General features: G+C 40.4%; 1 protein-coding gene across 6 annotated transcripts in view; it reads left to right on the plus strand.

Moving 5' to 3' along the window:
* NCKAP5 (NCK associated protein 5) overlaps positions 1 to 24,564 on the plus strand; it is a 416,669-nt gene that overhangs the window by 226,762 nt on the left and 165,343 nt on the right. For all 6 annotated transcript variants that reach the window (XM_085584141.1, XM_077784917.2, XM_085584139.1 and 3 more), the window contains one exon: positions 18,869 to 19,002. In XM_085584141.1, coding sequence (XP_085440267.1) covers positions 18,869 to 19,002 — 134 coding nt within the window. The remainder of the gene's footprint in view (positions 1 to 18,868; positions 19,003 to 24,564) is intronic.

Consider the following 24,564-nt stretch of genomic DNA (forward strand, 5'->3'; position numbering starts at 1 on the left):
CTCAACTCCCAACATCTGCACTATGTGCCAGGTTTTTAGTGAGGAGGGGAATGCTCAGGTTGCTTTTGAGCCTGGGTGTTGCAGATGGCAGCACAATGCAGAGGCGCTCGCTGTCACTGGCGTGATGAATCCTGCCATCCCCTCTGGCCGTGGGGAAAGCTGCTCTTGCAGAGGCACCTGGGTCATTTTAAAATAGAGGATATTTAGTAATAAATGGAGTGTTAAAGATGAGGTACAAAAGGCTAAATGTTCTTTCCCACCTTCTGGGTCCTTATGTTCTAGGAAAGCATCTATCTGTGCTTTAATTAGAAAGTAGCAGAGAGAGAGAGCCAAAGTAGCTGTTTTGAAATGTCTCATTGAATATAAAATACCCTAAGCCAGAAAGAAGCAATCTGACCCTCATGCTGCCCTCTCTGTGAAGCTGTGTATTTATGCACAGATAGCCCTGCTGTCTGGCTCCTTTTTCTGAGAAACTTCATCATACAGCCCTCATGGAAACTCAGTGACATTAGTAGCAGCTTTAGCATCAATAATGATTATTGAAATTCTTTACAAGCCTGGTTTAATGCTCCTGGACCTCATTAGTTTTTCATACTTCATTAGGCCAAATGTCCTCATTCACAACTTTGCAGTTTTATCTTCAGTGGTTTTAAAATACAACCTTATGTACTGAGTACCTTTCATTGTTTGCTTCAAATTTGCAAATACGTATTTGCAAATATTTTGAAATTCTGTATTTTAAAGACATTATGAATTTAGGTATTCTATATGAGTTAAGTAGCTGACACTTTCAGCAGTCATTTTCCAACGAGAGTCTGATTGCCTCTGCTCAGAGCTGGCCGCCATTTGAAGCATGGGTTACTGTGGGGCAGACAATGAGTTCCAGAGTGCAGTTTATCCAGCGTGGTTTATCCAGAGTTCAGTTTATCCAGGTTCCAGAGTGCGGTTTATCCAGCGTGGTTTATCCAGGGTTCGGTTTATCCAGGTTCCAGAGTGCGGTTTATCCAGCGTGGTTTATCCAGGGTTCGGCTTATCCAGGTTTCAGAGTGTGGTTTATCCAGCGTGCTTTATCCAGAGTTTGGTTTATCCAGGTTCCAGAGTGCGGTTTATCCAGCGTGGTTTATCCAGGGTTCGGTTTATCCAGGTTCCAGAGTGTGGTTTATCCAGCGTGGTTTATCCAGGGCTTGGTGTATCTAGGTTCCAGAGCGTGGTTTATCCAGGTTCCAGAGCATGGTTTATCCCAGGCAGTTTATCAGGGCTTGGTTTATCCAGGGTTCAGTTTATCCAGGGTTCAGTTTATCCAGGTTCCAGAGTGTGGTTTATCCAGGGCTCAGTTTATCCAGCATGGTTTATCCCGGTTCCAGAGTGCAGTTTATCCATCGCAGTTTATCCAGGGCTCAGTTTATGAAGGTTCCAGAGCACAGTTTATCCAGGGCTCCGTTTATCCTGGTTCCAGAGCACAGTATCCATCACAGTTTATCCAGGGCTTGGTTTATCCAGGTTCAAGAGTGTGGTTTATCCAGCATGGCTTATCCAGGGCTGGGTTTATCCTGGTTTCAGAGCCTAGTTTATCCAGGGCTGGGTTTATCCCAGTTCCAGAGCGTGGTTTATCCAGGGCTGGGTTTATCCCGGTTCCAGAGTGCGGTTTATCCAGGGCTCGGTTTATCCTGGTTCCAGAGCGTGGTTTATCCAGCATGGTTTATCCAGGGCTGGGTTTATCCTGGTTTCAGAGCGCAGTTTACCCATCGCAGTTTATCCAGGGCTCATGTTATGCAGGTTTCAGAGCACGGTTTATCCATCACGGTTTATCCATCGCAGTTTATCCAGGGCTCGGTTTATCCAGGTTCCATAGCGTGGTTTATCCAGGGCTCGGTTTATCCAGGGCTGGGTTTATCCCGGTTCCAGAGCGCGGTTCATCCAGCGGGCTCCAGGGTACCGAGGGATTCCCCGGATTGCTGCGCAGCGCTGCCGGCTCCGGCCGGGCGCTCCCCGCTGCCGCCAGCAGAGGGCGCTGCAGCCACGGGAAAGGCGCCGCTGGAATTCCCGGGCTGCGCTCGGCTCCCGCCGATCCAGAGGCAGCGATGCTCCACCCGCAGCTTCCGCGGCGTTCGCCGGAATCACCGGCTCGGAAAGACCAGCACTGTATCCAGAGGAGCAGAAATAAGCTTTTCCCCTTCAGCTGGAACTCACCGAAGTGGTATCTCTCTCTTCAGCAAGTATTTAGTCAGCGTAAAAAAAAAAAAAAAAGTCAAACAGAATTATGTAAAAATCACTGAACACGGGGAAAAAAAATACAACATCAAAATGCATTTATATAAGGTCTGAAAGTAAAAGAGAGGCAAGCTGTAGAGAGCATGTCATGTTGGCTGAACTGCCCTCCAGTAGAAATTGCCATTTCTAGATAACAAAGGGGATGTGCAAGTACAGAAAGGGCACGGACAAGCTCTTAGCATCCACGGGTGGACGGAGTATCGGAGTGGCAGTTGGCTCCAGCGGGAAGCAAATCCTGCTTTATGACTGGAAGCAGATGGATCCTGCTCTAGGCAATACCTCACTGCCTAATGGGAGTGATGTGCCCATGCACTAATAACAGTGAATTGGAGACATTTTCATATCAAAGGTTAAGCTCTGCAATCCTGAGCTCCTCCAGGCAATGGCGGGAGTTGACTCAAGTAAGCCACACACTCGCTGGATTAATATTTTTGCAAAGGTGACCTGAATAGGGCCACCAATCTGCAGGCTGAAAAGGCAGAACATTTCTGGTCTGGTTTTAGCTCATGCAAAAAAGGGATCTCAGGTAGGACTGGATTAGTCACAACATCTAAGGATGAGGAAGAACAAAGGTGAATGTGCGCACTGGGACAACAGTTTTAATTTAATGCAAACTAGGAAGGTACATTTATACAAATTAATAGTAGTGAAACTGCTGTTGTATACTTGGTGTTGCAACTTAGTTCTTGAAGTATCTGGGGAAATTAGTATGTTACAAGAAGTAAAAAAAAATTACAAGAAGTAAAAGATAGATTTTTGTTGGTTCTGATTTGTTTGATTTATTTTTTGGTGGCCAGTAGTTAAATTATTACTGTGGAATTTATAATACCAGCAATTGCTTCTGTAAAAGGTGTGGCTCTGTTGTTAATTTGGGGAACAGAGGAAAATCCATTAATTTATCTTCTTAAGACTTCTTTTTAATTTTATTTTTTAATTAAAAGTTTTGATTTTTTTTCCTTGCATGGGGCAGAAAAGGTTACCAGGAGGGAGAGAATGTTCCTGTATAAGGAAGGACAAAATTTATATATCAAGAGTTGGTCAGTTGTGCTACTTCTAATAATTTCCCATTTATTTAAATTCATGCAGTGTTCTTGGAGCTTGTTCTGTGAAGTGCTGACCCTTGGAATGAGTCAGCTTAAGCAGTGCTTTAAATTGCAAGTGAGAGTACAAACTCCTTACTGCAACAAGTCTTTGTTCAGCATCCAGCCCATGGAGCCCTGATCCATTACTGCTCCACGGCACCAAGAGAGCAGGGTAAGGTTCTGCTGGCTTGTCAGCTCCCTCTGGGCACTGACACAACAGAGGTATATATATAGGAAATAATCTGCTGGGGGTGAATAAAAGAGAGACAGCAGAAACTGGGAAAAACTCTTGGCCCATTTCTGACCACTGAACAGTAGACAGGAAAACTATTTACAGCTAATCTGAAAAAGATTTGGACTTTATATTTTGGACAGTATTCTTTGTGCCATTAAGTCCCATGAGCTTTTTTGTTGTTTTTTTTTTTTTTTCTTGGCAGAGCATAATCACATCTCTCTGCAACTTCTGTCCAAGATTTAAAAGAAATATTAAAACTTAGTAAGGAAGTAGTGTCTTCCTGTACTAAACCTATTTAGCTTTGTACAGATTCATATAATTCGGGCAACTGTGATTATTCCTGTCCTTTCCTTCCCAAGTCCAGTTCTCATAAACTTTAATTCAGTTTTTGCTTTGTCAGGAATTTCCTTTTACATACTTTTTGTTTGTTTTGGCTCCGTGTCCATTGCATTGTGATAAGGCATCTTTTGACATTCTCCGGGATCTTTCATAATGAAGATGTCATGACACAGTTTTCCAAGTCTGGAACTGGTGATCAGACTTGCTTGCATGTCCTGCAAGAGGAGACTGTCTAGACTGTGGGAATGACTGTGATGTTTGGATTGTGTTATTTCCATACCGCTTGGCATGATGCACTCTCTAGTTAGTCTGGAAATTAATGACAGTGCCAGGCCTGGTGCAGGGCCTTACCTGGCTGTGAAGTGGCTTTTCTTCCTTCTCCAAACTACATGGAAAAGTTGTGCCTTTCTGTGTAGTACCTTGCTGCGTGACTGTAAATAACCAGGTGCTTAAATCCCTTCTTCACTACATTCATTAATGGTCGTGTTCCTTAACTTTGGTGTCCTGCAAGGCCTGTAATTACCTTTGCCACCTAAATCCTTTATAATCTTGGAAAATATTAAATTTCTGATGTAATGTGTAAAACAATCTTTGCTCCGACTCTTCTGCTGTTTGTTTGCCTGTGTGGGTAGTGAACTCTTTGGGGAGGAGGCAGGGTCTTCTAAATAGTGCTGGTTGATGGTTGGATCCTGGAGTGCTGGTGTGCCATGAACAGTCACAGCCCAGGGGCTTGGAATGAATTAGTGAGGGGGGATTTGGCTCAGTGTGTGCCCTTCACACCACTGTCATTGTGTAATTACATCTTTATGATGCACATTGTGATTGGCATCCATGGTGACATTGCTTATTTAGAAATACTGAGTGCTGGGGAAAAATCATTACCTCTTGGGAACATCCTGTTCCTGGTGGTAAGGATTAAAAAGTGCCCCGTGGCAGTGGCTGGCACAGTTTTCCATTTAAGAAACTTTTTCCATGGATGTCTCTAGAGGAGCAGGTCAGAATTTCCAGGTGCTTGTTGGAAATCTTGAGTTATGTACTACTTCCTGATGTCATTCATAATTAACCACCTAAAAAGGGAAAACCTGTGATGTAGGAGATATCGTCAGAAAACACATGCACTAAGTGAGAAGTTGAAAATTATTTTCATACTAAAACTAGCCTTTGAGAGTTGCCAGCTCTCTTAGTCTAAAGGCAGGTTTCCAGTGCTTGTATCTTCCATCAGTGGATAAGGGAAACCTGTTCACAAACAAATGGGAGGAGATAAATGGAAGTGAAGGTGTGAAGACTGCAAGTGATCTAACACACATCAGAAGGAAGAGCTTGAGAAGGAACATGAGCAGGTGAGCAGAAATACTCTTGTGAGCCACAAGGAACAAGAATATCAGCTCTGAAAATGTGTTTAATGTTTAAAGGGGGATAGGCAGGAGAAATTTTTCTTAGTTTTGCTCTCTCCATGTAGCTACTGGCTTACAGCTCGATGGGTGGGCAGGAGCAGGACCAGCATTGGTCCGTGGCATTGGTTCCCATAAACCCACAGCAGCTGAGCTGAACCAAACCCTTGTGCACCTGATTCCCAGGAGCCCAGCTCTGCTTGCGTGGTCATTTGCTGTGTGGGTGGTTCTTCTCAGCCCCATTTAGCCAAGTTTGGTCATAATTCTCCTGTATTGAATTTGATGTCAAACTTGATGGCTTGAGTGAGTGACAGGAGTGGTTTGTTTTAGTAATATATTGCAGGAGTCCCCAGAAGCACTGGGGAAGAGCAAATTTCCTGTTCTGCAAATGTGCAGCAGAATTTATTTCTTGTCAAAACTTAAAGATTATAAAATTACAAAGAGCTTCACACACCTTGTGCCCAGTGGGCTGTACCCAAACTGGCATGGCTGGGATTCAGGAAGCCTCTAAATCCTTGCTGAGCTGCCCTGATTCCAGGCAAAGGGGTCACTCTCCTGCTTTTAAAGTTTCTGCCCCAGTGAAAGACAAAGGAGCTATGTGTGGAAATGATATGAAACTTTAGTGTGCTGGCCAAAATGTACTAAAAAATTCAGAATGACTCTCCTGACTTCTGTTGCAGTGCTCTACATGGTAGAAAATGTTCATGCAAAGTCCTGAGTTTTAATTATGTGATTATGTGTTTTATTGTCCAGGAGCAGAACTTCTGCTCAGTCTAATAGCTGCTGATTTTTTTCAACTAAGTGCTGAAGGTGGAAGTAGCAGAAGAGAGTAGACCTGCACTACTTGGTTCTAGTAGTTAGTTTTTTTCTGTAGAAAAGGAAACATATTTTTTCTCTTCAAAAATATCAAGCTAACATTTAAAATTGTCAACACTCACTATTAAGTTGAAAAAGACAGATTGTTATTTTAGGTCATAAATTAGATGTGTATATGACTACATGCAATTAATAGATGAGGATAAACTAGGGTTAAATCCCATAAAACAGATATATCCTGCATAAAAAGATTATTGTGGTAATGAAGACCAGAGAAGTAAGTGTAAGAGTTTTTATATCTGTTTCTGACCTTCAGCTGTACAAATATATCCAGGCTAGTTGTCCTAATAAGGGGACTAAAGGAGTAGAGCATCTAAAGTCTGGCACTTAGAGTTGAGCTGAATTTGGTCTCTGGAAACACAAACAGAAATTCAAATAGACCTATTACTGAAAAGTGATAGTGCAAAATTATATCAGGTGGACACAAAGTCTTTTAGTTATTTCATTTTGACCAGCAAATGAATTAAATACTGCATGAAAAATTGTTTGGTTTTTGGTTTTTTTTTTCCATGTTCTGCCAGGTACCAGACTTTCAAACTCAGGTTGGCCCCTGAAAGTTGAGTCAGTTCTTTTGAGTGTGTGTGTTGTCAGCACTTAGATTTTGTAGTGGCAGCTCTGTTAAAAATACCGTAGATATGCCAGCTAACAGAAAAACCACAGTATTTCCCTACTGCCTATGGCAATGCCTGCAGGGGTAAATATGGAAAACAGACACATTTGTCAGAAAACAAAAGCAGTAGGACTCTGGAATCCATGCAAGGAACAGCTGAGTAAATAAGGCACCTTTTTTTGCAGTTACTTACCAACCATAAATGGACTCTGTAAGTGGACACAGAAAAACTGTAATAAGTTCTGACATGTTCATGAGGAATGCTCTAAAGAGCCTGAGGAAAAGAAATGCTGTATGGAAAGCTAGCAGCAAAGTAGTGATGCCAGAGGTGTTGAATGTGTCAGCTAAGAAAGGCAAATAGAAGAGTGTGTGTGAAAATGAAATTACTGTTTTATTCCAGACCTGTGGGGGTCTGATGGCACTGCTCACTGCTCTGAGCCACATCTTATGACTGGCATGGTTAAGTTCTACTTCTCTCAGCCTCATAAATTTTCTTTAACCTTAGATCTATTTCAATTAGCTTCTTGGCATCCTATTTACTAGCAGGAAATACAAACACATGAATGAGAAGTGCAGAAAGTGAGGAAGCCCTAACACCCTCCAGCACCAGGGCAAAAAACCACACTCTCCTAACCTGTGAATAAATCCCAGAGCTCCCTGGAACACCAGAGTTCCAATCTGTTCAAGCCAAATAAAACTCTCAGGAGTGTGGTTTTTCCTGCTGCCTTAACTCCTATCTCACTAGCACAGATCCGAGTGGGAAGCGCTCGCTTCAGCCCCGTGCCCGTTTGTTCTGTGAGCATTCAGTCCTTTAGGAAATAAACCTTTAGGAAATAAACCATTTCTATCATCCAAGGGCCATGTTGGCCAGTGACAGAGGAGGCAGGCACACAGGCAATGCAGATAAGCAGGAGGCATTTAGGATGTGGCTGTGTTCCTGTTGGGGGTTACTGTCACCCCAGCTGAGTGGGCTGGGATTATTATTATATAATAATACATATTTTTATATATTACTACATGTAAGTAATCCCATATATATTATATGGGATTACTTATATATAAGCTCCATCTTCTGCTTCATCACACCCCACCAGGTTCCTGCAAAGCCCTGCTGGGGCTCAGTTAAGCTTAGGCTGGTTCCTGTGCTGAGCCTCAGGCAATTCTCTGCTGACTGCAGAGGCTGGTGGCCTCCAGCTGCTGACCAGAGGGATCATCTGGGGCAGGGACCTTGGCTCCCAGCACAGCTGGATCTGCCTGGTGGCTGGGCCCCTCCTGGGGCTCGTGCTCTGGGCCTGTGTCCCTTCACTGCACACTTCAGGGAGCAGAGAAGGAAATACTGCCTTGCTTCATGTGGGTTCCATAGGTTAAAATCCATACCAGGTGTGCAAGTGTAGCACGAGTGACACATCACCTTTCATTGCCTTTTTCACCTGTCCCTTCTCTTCTGCCCTTTCACAAATTGTGTTTTATTTCTGCTGGCTACTATTCTGTGGGGCAATCAAGAGGCATTTTAAAAGATTTTATTCCATTATCAGTCTCGATGAAGGGTGAGACATAAGAGATGTAAAACTCAATGCCACTCCACCAGAAGCCAATGAATTTCCTGATTACAATACCTTATAAATCTTCTTCAGTCTATTAGCTTTTGCCACACAATGCTGCTATTACCTCTAACACCAATCACCTGTATTTTTACCCCACATGGTCCTGCTACAACGCAACTTTAACAGTTCTAATTCTCTAAAATATTTAGTCTTTTTGAAAAGTTATATTTTGAAACTTGTTGAAACTTGTTTCTGGTTCCATCTCTCTCTCAATAATGTCACCTCTCTTCCATGACCTTCCTAAGTCAACCTCCACTGTAACTAGTTCTTTTAAATGGACAGGCATCAATGTTTGAGAAATCAAAGTTCAGCATGACTATGAATTCATAGACTCCAATTCACTTCTCTCCCCCCACTCTCTGCCCTTCATAGCCATTTGCAAGTATGCAAAAAATACTGTTCTGTGGAAATGTTTACAAAATGGCTTATCAAAATATTATTACCTGGTTAGAAGGAATTTAAATAAGTGTTCTGAGTCTGAGCTGACCACTGTTTGTCACAGTCTATGGAATTATCTTCCATAGACACTCCAAACAATAAAGACAGCACCTGGAAAACACATGACTTTAAAAAATATTTTTGTAAATTGTTTGCAGCAGATATAGACAAAGCTCTTTGTAAACAAGTTACCCTGATTATAAAACTTTGTTTCTAAAAAGAAGATATTGTATATACCCTGTATAAAAATACTAAACAGTTCTATGCCTAGTTAGAAATCTTAATGTAATGTAAGTCACCTTACCATAAAAAGCATGTAGCAAAGAACTTGAAATTATAATTACCCATTGTAATCTAAGATGTTTCAGGAATTTTTTCCCCCTTTTTTTCCTTAGCAGTGCCACTCTTTCTAATTTTGTTACTGACAGAGTTTTTTACTTCACACTTTCAAATACTAGGTATTCATATGGATTATATCTATTTAATGCAGTTTGCAAGTTTTTATTTGAACTTGGAAAACATTTCATTATGTTTAATTTAGAGAAATGAGATTTCTTTAATTGCTGTCTGTAGAAGCTATTAGAAGCTCAATTACATTTGCAAATTCATTTTTAAAAGTGTTATCATTTAAAGATTACTAATTAAAAAAAAATAATCATGACCTGACTATGTGGGACTTCAGGTTCACTAATAATATTCTCTCTACACCCTTCAAACTGTAAGAAAATAACCATTAAAATAGAGGAATGAATTATGCTAAGAACTGAAGCAAGTCTTCAAAATTGGGCTACCAATTGTGCATCTGAATAAATAGCAATAGTTTTATTAGGGAGACAAGGATTTCAAAATATGTATTACTTCCCCACGTTCAACACTGCAAATCTGACTGAGAGATGAGCTTTAAGGAGCTGAGAGAATGATGCAGGTGTTCCAGCTGTGTGGAGCCCACCAGTGCCTCTGCTGCTGCCAGGACACAGTGCAGCTGTGTGCCAGGACAGAGCTCACTCCAGGCTGGTGTGGCCATTGGACACAAAATGAACACACAGAAGCTTGGGGAGTTCAAGAGAGAAAAAGAGCTAATTTGGTTTTTGACCTCGCAATAAATAGAATTCCAAAAGTGACAGCGGATTGGAGGATGAAATTGCCACTTCTCCAACTACACTGGTCAAACCTACAGTCCATCAATTCTCTCCTCCCACAAAGAAGAATGCAAAACAGTCATTATTTACATGACAGTGCATGAGAACTCCAGCAGAATTATGTAAACATTAGCAGAAGGCTAAAGAAATTTTATGAGAACTTTAAGGCTTTCAAAAGAACTATAAAAGAAAACTTAACACTTTTAAAAATCAGGGCAACAGTTTGGTAACTCCTGCAAGACTATGAGGGGCATTTTTTGCTATTTCATTTCTTTTCCCAAGGTGACTCTGATATTTGGTGTCCTGTCATTGGGTTCTTCACAGAATTAAAGAGCTGCTGGGCAGTCAGAGCTCCCTTTTGGAGCAGTGGCTGCTCACCACAGCTGCTGGAGGGGATGGGCACACAGTGATACTCACCAGCTCTCAGCCAAAAGGTTTTATGAGCTATTTAATTTTTTTTCCCTTGTAAAATAAATGTTATCACAACTGCAACTATATATACAGTACTGCTGGTGTAATAGCCTGCCTAATTCAGATTAATTGTAGGCTTGCCATGATAAAGGAGCTTCAGCACAGCAGTTATTCTGTCGCACAGATGCAATTAAAACCATATCAATGCAGTATAAATAATGCTAAATTAAGTTGCTGTCCCTCCACATGGTGGCAATTTCGAGCTAGTGCACAATGAAATCTAGCATCTTATTTTGTTCAGAAGGAGTAACTACACCAAGAAACAGTTTCTAATTTCCTTGAATAGCTCTGGAGCAGTGTTATCACCCAACAATATGAAGTGTGTAAATTGCTGTCACTGAAATATCACTAATAATAATGATAATAAAGAGCATTTCCTGTTTTTTTTATTCATCTTAGAGGTAAGAAAAGCTTGAGGTTTACATCTGAAAGTCATGGGATACTTGTGTTAGTCTGAAATGAAGCCAAAGAGACGGATGTGCTAGCATATAGAAATTTCATAGTGGAAAATTATGTATTTGCTTCTAATTATTTAATTTTAGCTGGTTTCAAGGCATTTTTAGAAAATTCTAAAACAAATTATTTAATGTCAGTTAGGTTTTCCTACGATTTTTTGGGCAGCCTGTCATTTTGGGAGCAGAACGCTGTTCTCAAGAGCCATCAGTTTTTCTTATTGGTATGAAAAAGCTAGAAGATACCAGCCTAAAATTAGGATACTGCTTTTTATACTATTTATATCTTACTGTTGCAAAGCTGTAGCAGGAATAAGTTTAAGGAAAATGGTTACATCATAAAATAATTAGGGAAAAAAGTAGACATCTATTATAAACCAAGGCAATGTCTTCCTTAGCCTCTGTAGTACAAGTCTGTCAGGTGAAAGGTGAAATGAAAAAATTCATTTTGATTGCAAAGCAGCCACACAACCTCACCATTAACTTTCTTATGTTGAAGACATGTGGAAGTAGAGCTACTTCTCCTTCCATGAACCCTCCAAGTGTTTATGTTATTTCTGTTTTCACTTCAGTGCTTCACTGTGCTTTATATACACCTGTACCTTCATTCCTGGGAAGGCTTTGGATGTTTAAGTGTATTTGTCAGTATTCCCAGTGTAGCTGAAAAGGTAATAAGGGACAAAGGCATTTTAACTGCCACTGTTGGAAAGCCCTGCCTTCAATAGCTGATTAATTTAATCAGTCTTTCTTCAGTAAAATAATTCAGCTTTAAGCAGCCTGTTAAAGTTGTAATAAGCACAATAAGCAGTGCACTTCTTTTCTCCCCATTCTATGGGGGAATGTTTTTTTCACGCTGACAAAGTCCACTACAAGGAATGCTGCAATGTTCTGCAAAGTTGTTTGTCAGTGCATGGGTTTATTTTTGCAGAGGAGTATTGATTACAGAATGAGAAACATTTGGTTTAACAGGGATCGATGAGTAGCAAACAAAGGACACTGAAGTTTGACTCATTTTAATTTGAATGAAAATACAGTACCCAGTGCAATTCATGATGAAATAAAAAATTATATATGCTCTCTGGTTTTTAATCACATTTCTTTCCTGTCATTTGTGAGTGAGATAGGTTCAGATAGGGGACTGTAATATCCTGTGTGCTGGATTTGGGACCAGGCTGCATGTGAGGAGTTTGGGGGGAGAGCACTGGGCTTTGCAGGAGGGGGACAAGCAGGTCCACCTGCCTCTGGAGAGAGGGGAAAATCTCACAGAGAGATTCCCCACCTTCTGTGTAAGAGAGATGAGGGAACCTCCTTGGACTCCTTGATCTCTTTGATTTGCAAGGCCCAAACACAAGCTCTTGCAAAATACCTGTAACACAGGGAACATCTGTACTTCCCTTCCCTCAGCTGCCTGGGCCGTGAGCAGCTGGGCTCAGGAATGTTTTGTGGTACTTGAACAAATACCATTTGATCACCAGGCATTTTGTTGTGAGAATTAAATATTCATTGCATCAGAAAGAATGAGTTACTGTGTTAAACCAACTGGGAGACCAAGTTGCAAATCACAGTTTCTATTTCAATTAATATTTCATAATTGATTATTGAAAAATGGAACTGCTTCACCATCCCTCTCTCATCTCTTGTCCCAGGCTGTTCTATGGCTCCTGCCTGCAGCATTCTTTCAAAAGGGCATACAAGGGTGATAAAATAGTGGGCTTGAATACTTTGAATGTGCATATTCATAAGAGTATTGGGCATTGACATTTCTAGAAAACTAATTTTAGTGTGCTTCTAGTAGCTGCTATTTGTTTACTTCATTCAGTTGTCTTTGTTGTCTACTCCGTGTCTGCATTCTCTCTGGCTCTTTGAATAGATTAAAATATTTTAAAAAATAGTTTAATCTTTTCTTCCCATCATTTAAATTCTTTGCAAAGTGACTGAAATCAATATTAATTGCACAGAAACTGTGACACTCTTTAGCAAATGCTTTAAAGTAGTTGTTAAAAATTTAATGTGAAGGTTATTAGCCTGATTTTGGGCAACATTAAACCTGTGCTAAATATTCTCATGTAGACTTTTTTAGTAGACAAAATACTGGTCCCATATTTGCATAATTAGCAGCACCATAGTAAACCCTTTCTTACGATGCACAGGGGAAGCGAAGAACAAATTCAAGACTAGAGGATTCTTATTTCTACTTAATCAGTAGCTCTTTCCCCTGCTTATATAACCTTAATGATGAGATTTCATGTGTGCCTCTTGTAAGACATTTTTGATATTTGAACTAATCAATCAGGTTATATCTAGCTGTTCTGAAGAGCTGCTTTCCATGAGACCCAAGACTAAGCTAAAGAGAAGGAGGAAGGAGCAGTTCCTAATGGAAGTGCTGATGGATAGCAATGCCCTGTACAGCCTGCATGGTATGTGTGCACCCCACACCTCTAATTCTTCACTTGCAGTCATCTTTAAATCTTCACACACCTACATGCTTTTCTTTAACATACAGATAAAATTATTGATTATGACGGTATGTTTTTTTTATGTGAGAGATAAATTAACAAGTTAAAAAAGAAAATGCTCTGATGTGGGTAGGCTGACCTCAGCCTTGGGTCAGCTTTGCTTCTGCTTCCCATCCTCAGCAGGACCTAGGGGACAAAAAATTACAAAAAAGTTTGTTCACCAAGATAAAGACGGGGAGGTGGGGAGTTTTGGAATGAGAAATTTGCTTGAGTAAATGCTTGACCCTAATGAGGAGAAATCAGCAAGTGCTTCTCTACAAAGAATTTTCATGAAATTGGTCCTGCCATTCTGATGAGACATTTGATGATTTTACCAGCAGTAACAGGTAACAGAGGTAAAACTCCAAGTCCCTGAATTAGAAGGCTTTAATGTCATCCATGTCTAGATTTAAAGTTAACAATGAAATAGCCCTGAAACGAAAAAGAGGGAAGACATCAGCATTTCTGTGCCAAACCCTGCCGTGCCACACATTCCCTCTGTGTGCTGGTGTCAGGCTGTTCAGAAGCAAAGGACCTGTTGTGCATCCCTCACCCCACAGCACCACGTGCTGCTGTCTGCCTTCCAGGCTGCCACCTGCCCCATCCACACTCACACCTCCTCACTCCACCACCAGACATTTGCACTTTGGTAGAACGTGGAAGAGCCGGCTGCTGACATTTGTGACACGTCCCAAGGTAATTAAGGGAGACACAAATGGTTGAGCTCCTCTTGGCAGACACCTGTATGGCTGCACAGGGTTAGTCCTTAGATTGAGAGCACAGCTATTAACCACTAACTCAGAGAATAAATGGTGCCTCTTGGTCTCTTCATGGAGTGCTGAGGAACAAGTCACATTTCTCTGTCAAGCACACGCACTCCTTCCAATTCAGTTATAAATGCTTTTCATGCCTTTTGTTTTGAGCGCGAGTAGCTCAGGTTGGATTCCTTCCTAAACTTTTAGAAGATAACGTGAGGTACATGTCCCTACCTGGGTGAGGAATGAAACATTTTGACACGAACATTTCCACAGCTACACAAGAAGGAGCTTGCTGAAGTGCAGGCTCTGGCTCAGGAGCATAATGAGCAGCCCGTGAAACTTTGTTCTGTGTTAAAATATTCCGGTACTTGCATGAAAGTATCAGTAGAGTTTGCTAACACTGTCTTTCACTCTAGTTTGTTCACATGAATTTTTTGCCTGTTTGGAAAGTTGTCAGGAATTTGACTGGGTGGTGTGATGAAAGTCAGGCTCTCTGGGGAGGCTGAAAAGGGGAAGCAAGAATCAAGTAAAGGTTATGCTTCTAAGAAGGGAAGGGTACAGCTGTGCTGCAGAAGGCAAGGAGAAGAAGTAGAGAAAAATAGTTTGAGCAGAGCTTGTGGAGAGAAGAATCTGCAATTAAAGAGGAATTGGCAAGTGGGAATACATAACTTCATTGGAAGATGGCAATGATTTTTCTAGTGCTAAAATGAACTGAAACATTTCACATGACACTTTTTTTTATTTAACCTTTTCTTCACAGAGGATGCTAATTCTATTACTTTCTATTAAGCTTATATTCACTATAAAACCTTTAACCAGTTCTATTTATTTCTTCTCACACACCTTTTAGGTTTTTTTTTGCACAGGAATAAGCGGGGTTAGCACAGCGGAGCCTATAGAGTTCATTATGTCAGCACAAAATTCCTGCAGTTTAGGGATATGTTTTCTTCTTCCAAGAGACAAAAAAATCTAAAAAAATCTCTTTTTAATCCTGGCCTTTCTTTATTTTAGGCTCACTTCTCTCTTCTGACACTTCATTATGGATTTTCTGTGTTTGAATAAAAATCTAGTTTTCTTTTCTGGTGGATAAGGTCACTACTGCTGGGAGCTACTTTCTGTGTGTAGTATACTTTAGTGTTTTGTGTCCTGCAGACTGAAAACTTCCCAAGTGTGGGTGGTCTCTTACACCTTTTTCTCCCCACTTCACAGTATTTATTGTCTGTGATCTGGCTCAAAGCAGATCTACTTTCTGTCTGCAAGAAATGGCAGAAGTGCTTCAAGGTTGCCAATAAATTCTTGTGAAGAATCCCGGCAGTGAGGGCTGATGGTGTTGTTGCTGTGCAGATGTCCTGTGGGCAAGTCTTGGCCCCATTCATACAGGAGGGTTTTGGTAGCTAGGAAGAGAACTCAGAATTTCAGGGTCACAGGTCAATGCTGTTGTTTGTGGTCTTGCAGCCTTGTGACTGGTTTGTTGTTCATCCCTAAACCTGAAAGGAGCAGGAGTTTTGTACAGCAGCACTACATGCTCATGTAACTAATAATGTGTTGTAATTCTTGCCCATGGGTGGCTGAATTGGAAGTGGACATTTAGCTCATTGCAGAAGTTCCTAATGGTTAGTGATTTCTTTCCTGAAATGTTATTGCTCTTGTAATGCACATGTGTTGCTCGTTTAAGAGTGCTTTCCCTTAAGGTTATTCCTATGTTCTTTCTTAAAAAAGAAGTCCCCATGTGGATTTGCTGATCTCTTTGTGTAGGATGTGTATTATCACACAGCCTTCCCCAAGTGAATAGGAGTAAATGGCAGCAACAGCATTCTCTGACCTATCAGCAAGAGGTAAATGAAACTTAGAAATAGCTTGCACAGCTCTTTGACCTGTAGGGAGAAGTTTGGGTTTGTAAATCTGTGCTGTCTATGCAGTTCTCTTCCAGAAGGTGTGTGTTTGTGATGAGCAGGAGCTTGGCTGTGGGTACAGCACAGTCCTTCTGCAGGACAGGCAGTGGAGCTGTGGCAACCTGCAGAACACCTTGGCAGCGAGATGGAGAACAGGAGATTCATCTGTTAGAGTGTCACTTTTTGTCTGTCCTGTCCTTGGAGATCTGGCTTTGTAAATCATGTGGGAAGATTGATTTGGGGAGCAGAGCATGATCAGCATAGCAGACAGACAGAGGTAGTTGCTGTGTAGGTAGGAACACAGTGTGTGGTAACTGGGAGTGGGGCTGGGCCCAGCCTCATCCCCAGTGGGCAGAGCTGGAAAAAGCAGGTGAGCAGCATTGAATGAGCCATGGGGTGCCCAGGGGCACTGAGCAACCACCAAAGGAACAGAGGGCACTCAGGTGCCATGCATGAACATGAGGGGTATAAAAGGTTGGGCTACAGAACAAGAGGGGCAGATGCTTGCAGCCTTTAGTGCAAGAAGTGGTTTGAACTATTCTGATGTGGTAAGGTGTTGCTTAAAGCCTTCTGAAGTTGTATTGGTGATCCTCTGTTTGTGGCCATCTGGACTGTGGCACTGCTGTATCACAATAGAGATCATTGTGGCTGTTGTGATGCTGACTGAGCCTTGAGGGCATGGCTGATTCTCTGGTTTACAGTCCTTGTTGTAGTTTAGCTTTGCTGTGTCAGGTAGCTCAGGAACAGCCTTGGGTCAGCTTGGCCACTCAAGTGTTCATAGTAGCAACTGATTTCCTCCAACGTGGCCTCTCAGTTCCTGTAGGAACAGCTGCGTCCTTGGTTTTTAGCACAGTTTCTGTAGACAGCAGAAGATATTCTGAAAGCTTTTCTTAAGTCCTAGGTGGTAGTTATATATTCCTTTTATGTCATTTTCCTTGTTACAAACTGACTCAGGTGGTCCTAGATGTCCCTTTAGCAGCAGTGAAGCTTCCCTATAAGAGGAGATGCTGACAGCATTCAGCAGGAGTTCCTGGAGCAGGATCATTTTGAAGCTGGCATTGATGGGATCTAAGCTGGAGCAATACTGACTGCTGTGAATATTCTTCCCATATCATCAGCCTGACTTATCCTCTGTGAGCCAATTGCTGTCTTCTGCCTGGTGCTGAACTCTCTGCTCTTCCTCCTGTGGCAGAAACTGAGGATTACTCAGCACCTGGCAAAACATGGCTATGGAACACTAAGGCCAATGATTAGATAATTCAGTTAAAAAATGTGTTTATTTGCCAGTAATTTATTTCTTCTTGTGCAGTTTTCCATTTTCCAGGTATTACATATGGCCAACCAGACAGAACCCCTCTGTTCTCTGAGTAATTCCCCTTATTTTTTCACAAGCATATAGATATTTCATTTAAACCTTTTCAGCCTCCCTTTGTGGCATCTGCTTATTTATCACTGTCTTTAAGATCTGTTTTCCACTTGGCAATGTTCATATTTTTAGTCCCCTGGTTACTGCTATTGTAAATTATTATCCAGTAAGATTTATAGCTGTGAGATTTGTACAAATAGCCTGTCTTCCCCATTTAATGGCTTATCTCTAAGATACCTTTGTTATTTACTAATGAAACTGTATGGATAATTTTAATATATGTTTTTGCAGGTGTGTCATGAAAATTAAGGTCAGACATGGAATTACATCAGGCTGTCTGACAGGCTGCAAATCTCCCAGCACCATAGGCACAAAGCAGATGGGTGGGGATCCCACTGTAGTTTACAGTGACCCAGGCTGTTCCTAGGCATGGGAACCCCATCATTGACAGGGAATAATGTAGTGCCACATGAAATCCTTGGGGGGTTTATTGATTTGTTTCCTCATTTAAATTCACAAGGATAAAATTTAATTTCCCTTCATTTCTGTTTAACAGGGGTCGCATGGAAAAGCCTGTAAACACATTTTTTTAAATTGCAGTAACATTTTTAATAACTTTCAGGTTAATTTTTCTGCTCTTCTTAAATCATATTTACTCACTATTGAAATAAGATTTTAAAGTCTTTAGGTACCCTTTATATGATGCTCTTTATTTATTTTTTTAAGAAGGGTTAGGCCATGACATATGCAGATTTATCCAGGTAGTGGTGTATGTTATGGGTTGTGTTTTTTGATCCTATATTTTAAGAAGTAGCAAAACTCTTGTCCTAGTTGCCTTTGAGAGCTGTTATTAATATTAATGATACTTTCATTGGTTTGATTTGTACACAGATCTTAAAAATGTATTCATTATTGTATTTCATTGTCATAGTATTTCACCAAGTAAATTCAAATAAACTCTGTTCTACTGATAGGGGTCCTCCTCTCAGCCAAAAAAAAAAAAAAACAAAACCAAAAACTAGTAGCTGCAGAATTTTCTCCTTGTGAGATTGAAGCATTCAGGGATGGGTGATGAGTTGACCTCTTGATTTGTTTCATGCTTCCCATATCTTCATTTAAGCAAGATGGGTCACAGATCTCAAATATATGTTTTTGTATTTATTTTGAATGCAGGTAAAGGAAATGCATTTTGAAGGAGAGGAGGGTGGATGTTTGTTTTTCATTATGCTGATATCCATGAGTGAGCTGAGGAAGGGTAGCTCAGTCTGGTGGGACATTCTGAAAAAATTCTTTGCACTATAACATTGTGCACAAAAAAGATGGCACTGGTTTAGTAGGGTAATTATTTTGATTTGATGATGATTTTTTTCCCCAAATCAAATCTCAATTTTTTTTTTTCCCCTAAAAGTGTGCTTTATGTAAAATTAATAAAATTTTATGGTATTTCAGCGTGAGAAGCTGATCCATGAGCTGGAGGAAGAAAAGCATTTGAGACTTGAGAGCGAGAAAAGATTACGGGAGGTGACGCTGGAGTCGGAGCGGAGCAGAGCCCAGATGCGGGGGCTGCAGGAACAGTTTTCCAGGTATGAAGCACAAGTAAACTGCATTCAAAATATGGCAAAAACCTCCTTTGGTGCAGAGACATTGTCCAGTCCGGTTGATAATTTGAATGGATCTAATCTAAGGCAAAACCTCCTCTCCCTCAGAAATTCTGTAAACGCCACTGGCTCTTGGTGAAATGATTGTTTGAATACTGAAAAGGTTTTTATCATTTTGTGGGATGGTGAAAATTTTCATTTCTAGGGATTTTGTGTTTGCTGGAATTCCAATAATTTTCTAAGTGTAGGTCTTCTCAAGAAGTATATGTCACTCATAAGTCAGTTTGTAAGCAAGAATGGGTTTGATCAGTCTGAATAAAGAGAGGAAGAAAAAGTGAAGCCTTTGGGCAGCATTGGGCAAGCTCATCCTTGGACCTACTTCAGATCTCTTCCTGCATTGCCTGGGCCACAGCTTTGGGCTAGAACAGAGCTCCATTTACAAGAGAACCAGTTTAGAACAGGGATCAACACAAACCATTCATATGGTAATAGTAAGGATTTGAGTTATTTATTGTTTTCATGATACATCATTAGATCTTGTACAGCAAACAGATTTTTTTCGTTGTTTTTGTCATGTGCACAGAAACAAAACAATCCAAAAACTCAAAAGCAACAATGGAATTTCACGTGTATTTTCCATCAAGACTGAATATTAATTCCTTCCCTTAGACCACTGAATTGTTAAAAGCTCAAGTTCAGCTTAATAAGGTGAAAACAACTTGGAGGTTTTTTTTTTTCATTGATTAGGTTTCTTGGGGGTTTTAGGGTTTTCTGCTTTGGGCATTTTTTGGTTTATTTTCCTTATTTCCTTGGTGTTTGCTATGCTCCTTCTCTGATTTGAATCTGGGTTTCTAGGCAACACTGCAAAAACCATTGATAGCAATAATAAAATTTGTTCTCCTCTGTTACTTTGTGTTCGGAAAAATTTGCATTAATTCTCTGCAGAATTCAAAAAATCTATTTAAAAGAACATAAAGTGTTCCGTTAATTCTGAAATTCTCCATTAAAAATGCTAAGGACATTTCTTTTTTTAGTTTTCTGTTGTTCCTCCTCATTGATCCTTGGCTTCAATTTTACTTATTCTGATGAGACTCCTGGAGTAATACACACAAAATAAACCCATCCCATGAGTATTCCTGGGTAGAATATTTTGCTCTATTGTATATTAATCTTTGTTTAAGGAAGAATTTACTGAGGTCCTGATTTTAGAACAGTATTATTGCTGCAATAGCTAGAAACCTGTGACATTACCTTTGAAGGTGTTGGGGCCATGGTTACGAAAAGAAGGAGTGAGGGGGAGCCAGTTTTCAGAGTGATGCTCCCAGTACCTTCACAAAATTTTAGCTGATGCATACTCAGATCTTTTCAAGAGAGCTCGTCATTATTCCTGTGGAATTGCAATAGTCTGATTCATTTCAACCATGTTTCTGAAAAGAAAAACTATTTTATTAGTCAGGATCCCTGAAGTCCACTATCTTCAAATTAATCCATTCTTTTTCTTTCACTTCTGTTTGCAGTTGAGTGTGCTTGGGTCTGTGAAGCAGAGGGACACAAGTTCTTTGAATTAAAGTTGTTTGTCTCTTTATGTCTGTCCCTCTGATTTAGATAAAGGTGAAGTGCCTCTAAATCAGCACTATGTTCTTTTTAAGGCTGTCTGCACACTGGCTAAACCTTTTGTAGGCAAACTTAAATATAATTTTTCATTAATGGCAACTTGGTTAGCTGTGTTATTCCAGTGAGAAAAACTCCTGCTGGCCTCATCAGGCTGTGGTTTTATTTTAGTCTAAGCCAGATGCTAGGAAGAGAATGAGTCACTGAAATATTTTGTTTTATTTTAAAACATTATCTTCATTATGATGAATATTAGAGGTTATTTTTGTCAATTTTTAGTAGACTATTAAGATATTTGCTTACACAAACAGCCTTTCTCTCTAAATGAGTGTATTTTTTCTTATCCTGTTTGAACAAATAATGAACTGGAAGCTGGATAATCTTGTGCTAGAGATTCTGTATTGTTCGAAGGATATGTAACCTTTGCTTAATTTGAGCACAATTAAACAGGACAAGACAAATGATGATGGAAGGAAATGTTAAAATCAAGTGAAGAAGATGACTAGAGAATAATATTTTGGACTCAAGCATTCTGTCTTTCAGATGTGGATAGATCAATGTAAGAACATATACTACACCATAAATCTTCTATGCATGTGGAATTCCTGAACTGAGAGGATTTACCTAGACATTTCTATATATATTTCTTCACATTTCAAACTATTTTCTTTGCATGATGGAAAGAATGAAATATAATAGTTGGTGGTCATCTATAAGTTGACCTTCGTAATCAGGAGAGCAATGCTCCCTATTCCTAAATGAAATTGTGGGGAAGCTTTAATCTGTCATATAATCATATGGTTTGAGATGGAGAACTTCAGAAGGTGAGGGGCTTCTTATTGAATGACATTTCTGTTGTTACCAAGTAAGCAATATTTCAGCCTAGTAGTCTGAAATAAATCGAAGTTCTTTCTTAACACCTGCATAAATCTGCCAGAGCCTTAATGTGACACAGTAGTTAGTTTGATAAATATGTGATACCTGCTGAAAGAGCTTTTAAACTGAATTTTCTTTTCCAGAATTGTAGCATGTGTCCATGTAGTTTTAAACCTGTTTTAATTTTATTGGAGGTGAAATATGTTTGAGGTGTGGAGAAACCTTGCAGGAAAAATATTTAATACCAAACTTGGGTTTTTACACTGCAGTTGGATACTGTTATTTTTACATTGCCTTAGTATAATCTCACCTTGAGTTGAAATACTTGATGTTTTCTTTCTTAAACCCACTGAGATCTGTTGCTTTGCTGCAGCTGTTAAATTCCAGAAGGCTCTTTTTGGCATGGCATTGTACAGCTCAATGCACAGAGACCTACCCTATAAAAAGAAATCAGCCCAGTTTCTTCCAAGAGAGTGCCATGCAGTCTTAGTTTCCCACCTCTGTTGTGGTACACTGTGTCTCATTTACCTCCTTGTTGTTGGTTTTAGCTGTGCTTTTCCTGCTTTCAGCATTTTCCTACAACAGTAGGAACAGACATGCAATGACTCTGCCCACAGCAGTAGGTGTGATTTATGGTATCATTCTAAAAAGCACACTGATAGACACAAAATAAATTAATTTCATTTCCCTGCTGTACATCAGTAAGCAATAGAACTTGTTGGCTTTGGAAAGCATAAGGTTCAGGTGACTCTAAACTGAAATTAAATGTTAAAGCAGTAAAAGAGGTAGCTTTACTTAAGTTTCTTTGATCACTATTTTGGTCTGAATGCAACAAGTTCAATAAACACTATTATAAAGTGGAACTGGAAACAGTAACTGAAGAGCCCATTATCAAATCTTAAAATCCCTTTTGGGTATATTTCAAAAACTGTTTCAGTTAAAGTTATGTTGTTTATTGGTACCAATGTCTGTGACTGGAAAATTGCCTCAGGCTTTTAGATGTTATTGGAAAAGTAGGAAATGGTCCTTGTTTGATCTGCCAGGGCCCTGTGAATGGGATGAGTGCAATTCTCATTAGACTGTGTATTCCCCTCACTTTAATATTGACTGTAGGGTTAAGCCAGTTGCTTCTGACAAGGGAAAAAATGACTGCTACAATACTTGGCATAAAAGAATGGTGTGGTTGTAGGTTTAGGCACATCCTTCATGTATTTTCCAATTATTGTAATTCCCCTAGCTCTACTCTGTCTTGTCAACAGGTGAGTGGGAATGATAACTGTTCTCCTTGCAGCTGTGATAAGGAGATTTTTGTGCATGGCATCAGCATGTTTATGTGGAGTCATCACATTGTAATTTCCAGGGTTTGCTCAATCTGGAGGTCACACCTGCTTTCACCTCTGTGGCCTTGCTGCCATGGCTGCTAATCCACATCCCTCTGAGGCCATGTCTGGGAAGTACACAGGAGCTCAGCTGGCCCTGTGTTTGGCCATTTTGCCTAAGGTCAACCATTAATAACATTTTAATTAATTTCTGGGGAGATTAAAATGCTGGCAGCTATTGATGGCATTCCTTTGATTCTGTCATAGCAGGGGTGAGTAAGGTGCTACGTGGGAGTTCACTCTTTTCTCTCAGAGGGATGTTACAGAGGAAGTTGTCTGCAATTCTTTGTGTAGCCCTGCAGTGACCTCCTGCCATTCTCCCTGCATGGCCTGTGTGTAGGGCTGCTGTAGGAGACAGGCTGGCCCAGAGACAGAGTCTGTATCAAAAGCTGACCTTGTCATCCTGCCCTGTGGTTTTGATACCACTGGATTTTATGAGCTGATACTGTATGAAATGTCACATTGGAGGGGAGCTGGTGAGTGAGTGTCACACACAGGTGAGTTCTCCACGTCTGGTGTGTCTCTCCTGTTCACCTGCTCCTGCCTTGCTGCCAGCTGCAAGATGTCAAACATGGGGAAAGTTGACCCTGAGTGGCTGCCAGGTGCCCACCCAGCCACTCCCTCACTTACTGTCTTCCAGAGGGCTGGAGAGAAAAGAATAGCAAAAAAGCCCTCATGGATTACAAACAGGAGATCACTCACCAGTTACCATGAAGGGGAAGGATTTGACTTGTTAAAGATTAATTTAATATTGCTAATTAAATATAGTGTAGGGTAGCAAAACACAATGATGGAACTAAAACCACTTGTTCCCACCCATCCCTTCTTCCCAGACTCGATTTCATTCCTTCACTCTTGGTTCTTCCATCTCCTCCCCTGAGCAGCAGGGTGGGTGTCAGGGATGTGGGGAAGGCTGCTGGATGCTACAAGCCTCAGGACATGGTGTGAATGCTGCTTTGCTGGGACTCTGGCCCACTGCTTAGGGAATTGACCTTATGTTTTGATTAGAATTGACAGAGTTAAAGAATGAAGTTTCTTTTAGATTAACACTGTTGGGGTGAGTACATTAGTATTTTTATTTATGTGCTTCTACAACACTTAGGTACATATTTCATCTATAACAGTTACTCAGAGCTGTCAAGAACCATTCTAAGATCCAGGAACTTTTGTGTGAATAGTTTTCATCTGACAGAAAATAAAGGAATGGCTTTACTAAACTCATTAATCTAAGCCCAAAGAGGAGATTGCTTCAAGTTTTTAAGAGATTTGACCTCACTCAATTTCTGGGCTACTTTGTACTAAATATGCTGGTTCCCTGTTGTTTGAGCAACAAAAAGTAAAATGAAATTTTTGTCATTTTTGATACCAGTTTTTTCCCACTCTTTAGTTCTGTGTATGAATACGATGGTTTTGAAAGTACATGCACATGAGAAATACCTTCAGTGAGTATGGTGGCTCAGTTTTCTTCAAAAACAAAATACTTATTCTTGTTTTAGAAACCATCAGGTTGAAATAATATTTTCATACTGAAGTTGAGAAAGAACAAAAGCAATGAGCTCAGAATGACTGCAGAGAGCGACTGAAGAACCAGGGTAAACTTGAAACGCAGAACTCATGCTGGGACCAGAAATTATAGCAGATTTTATTGCATGAAGAATATTGACTTGTGTAGCACTTGCAG

This window comes from Lonchura striata, chromosome 7 (genome assembly GCF_050655825.1).
Source record: "Lonchura striata isolate lonStrDom1 chromosome 7, ASM5065582v1, whole genome shotgun sequence".
Lineage (NCBI taxonomy): Eukaryota > Metazoa > Chordata > Aves > Passeriformes > Estrildidae > Lonchura > Lonchura striata.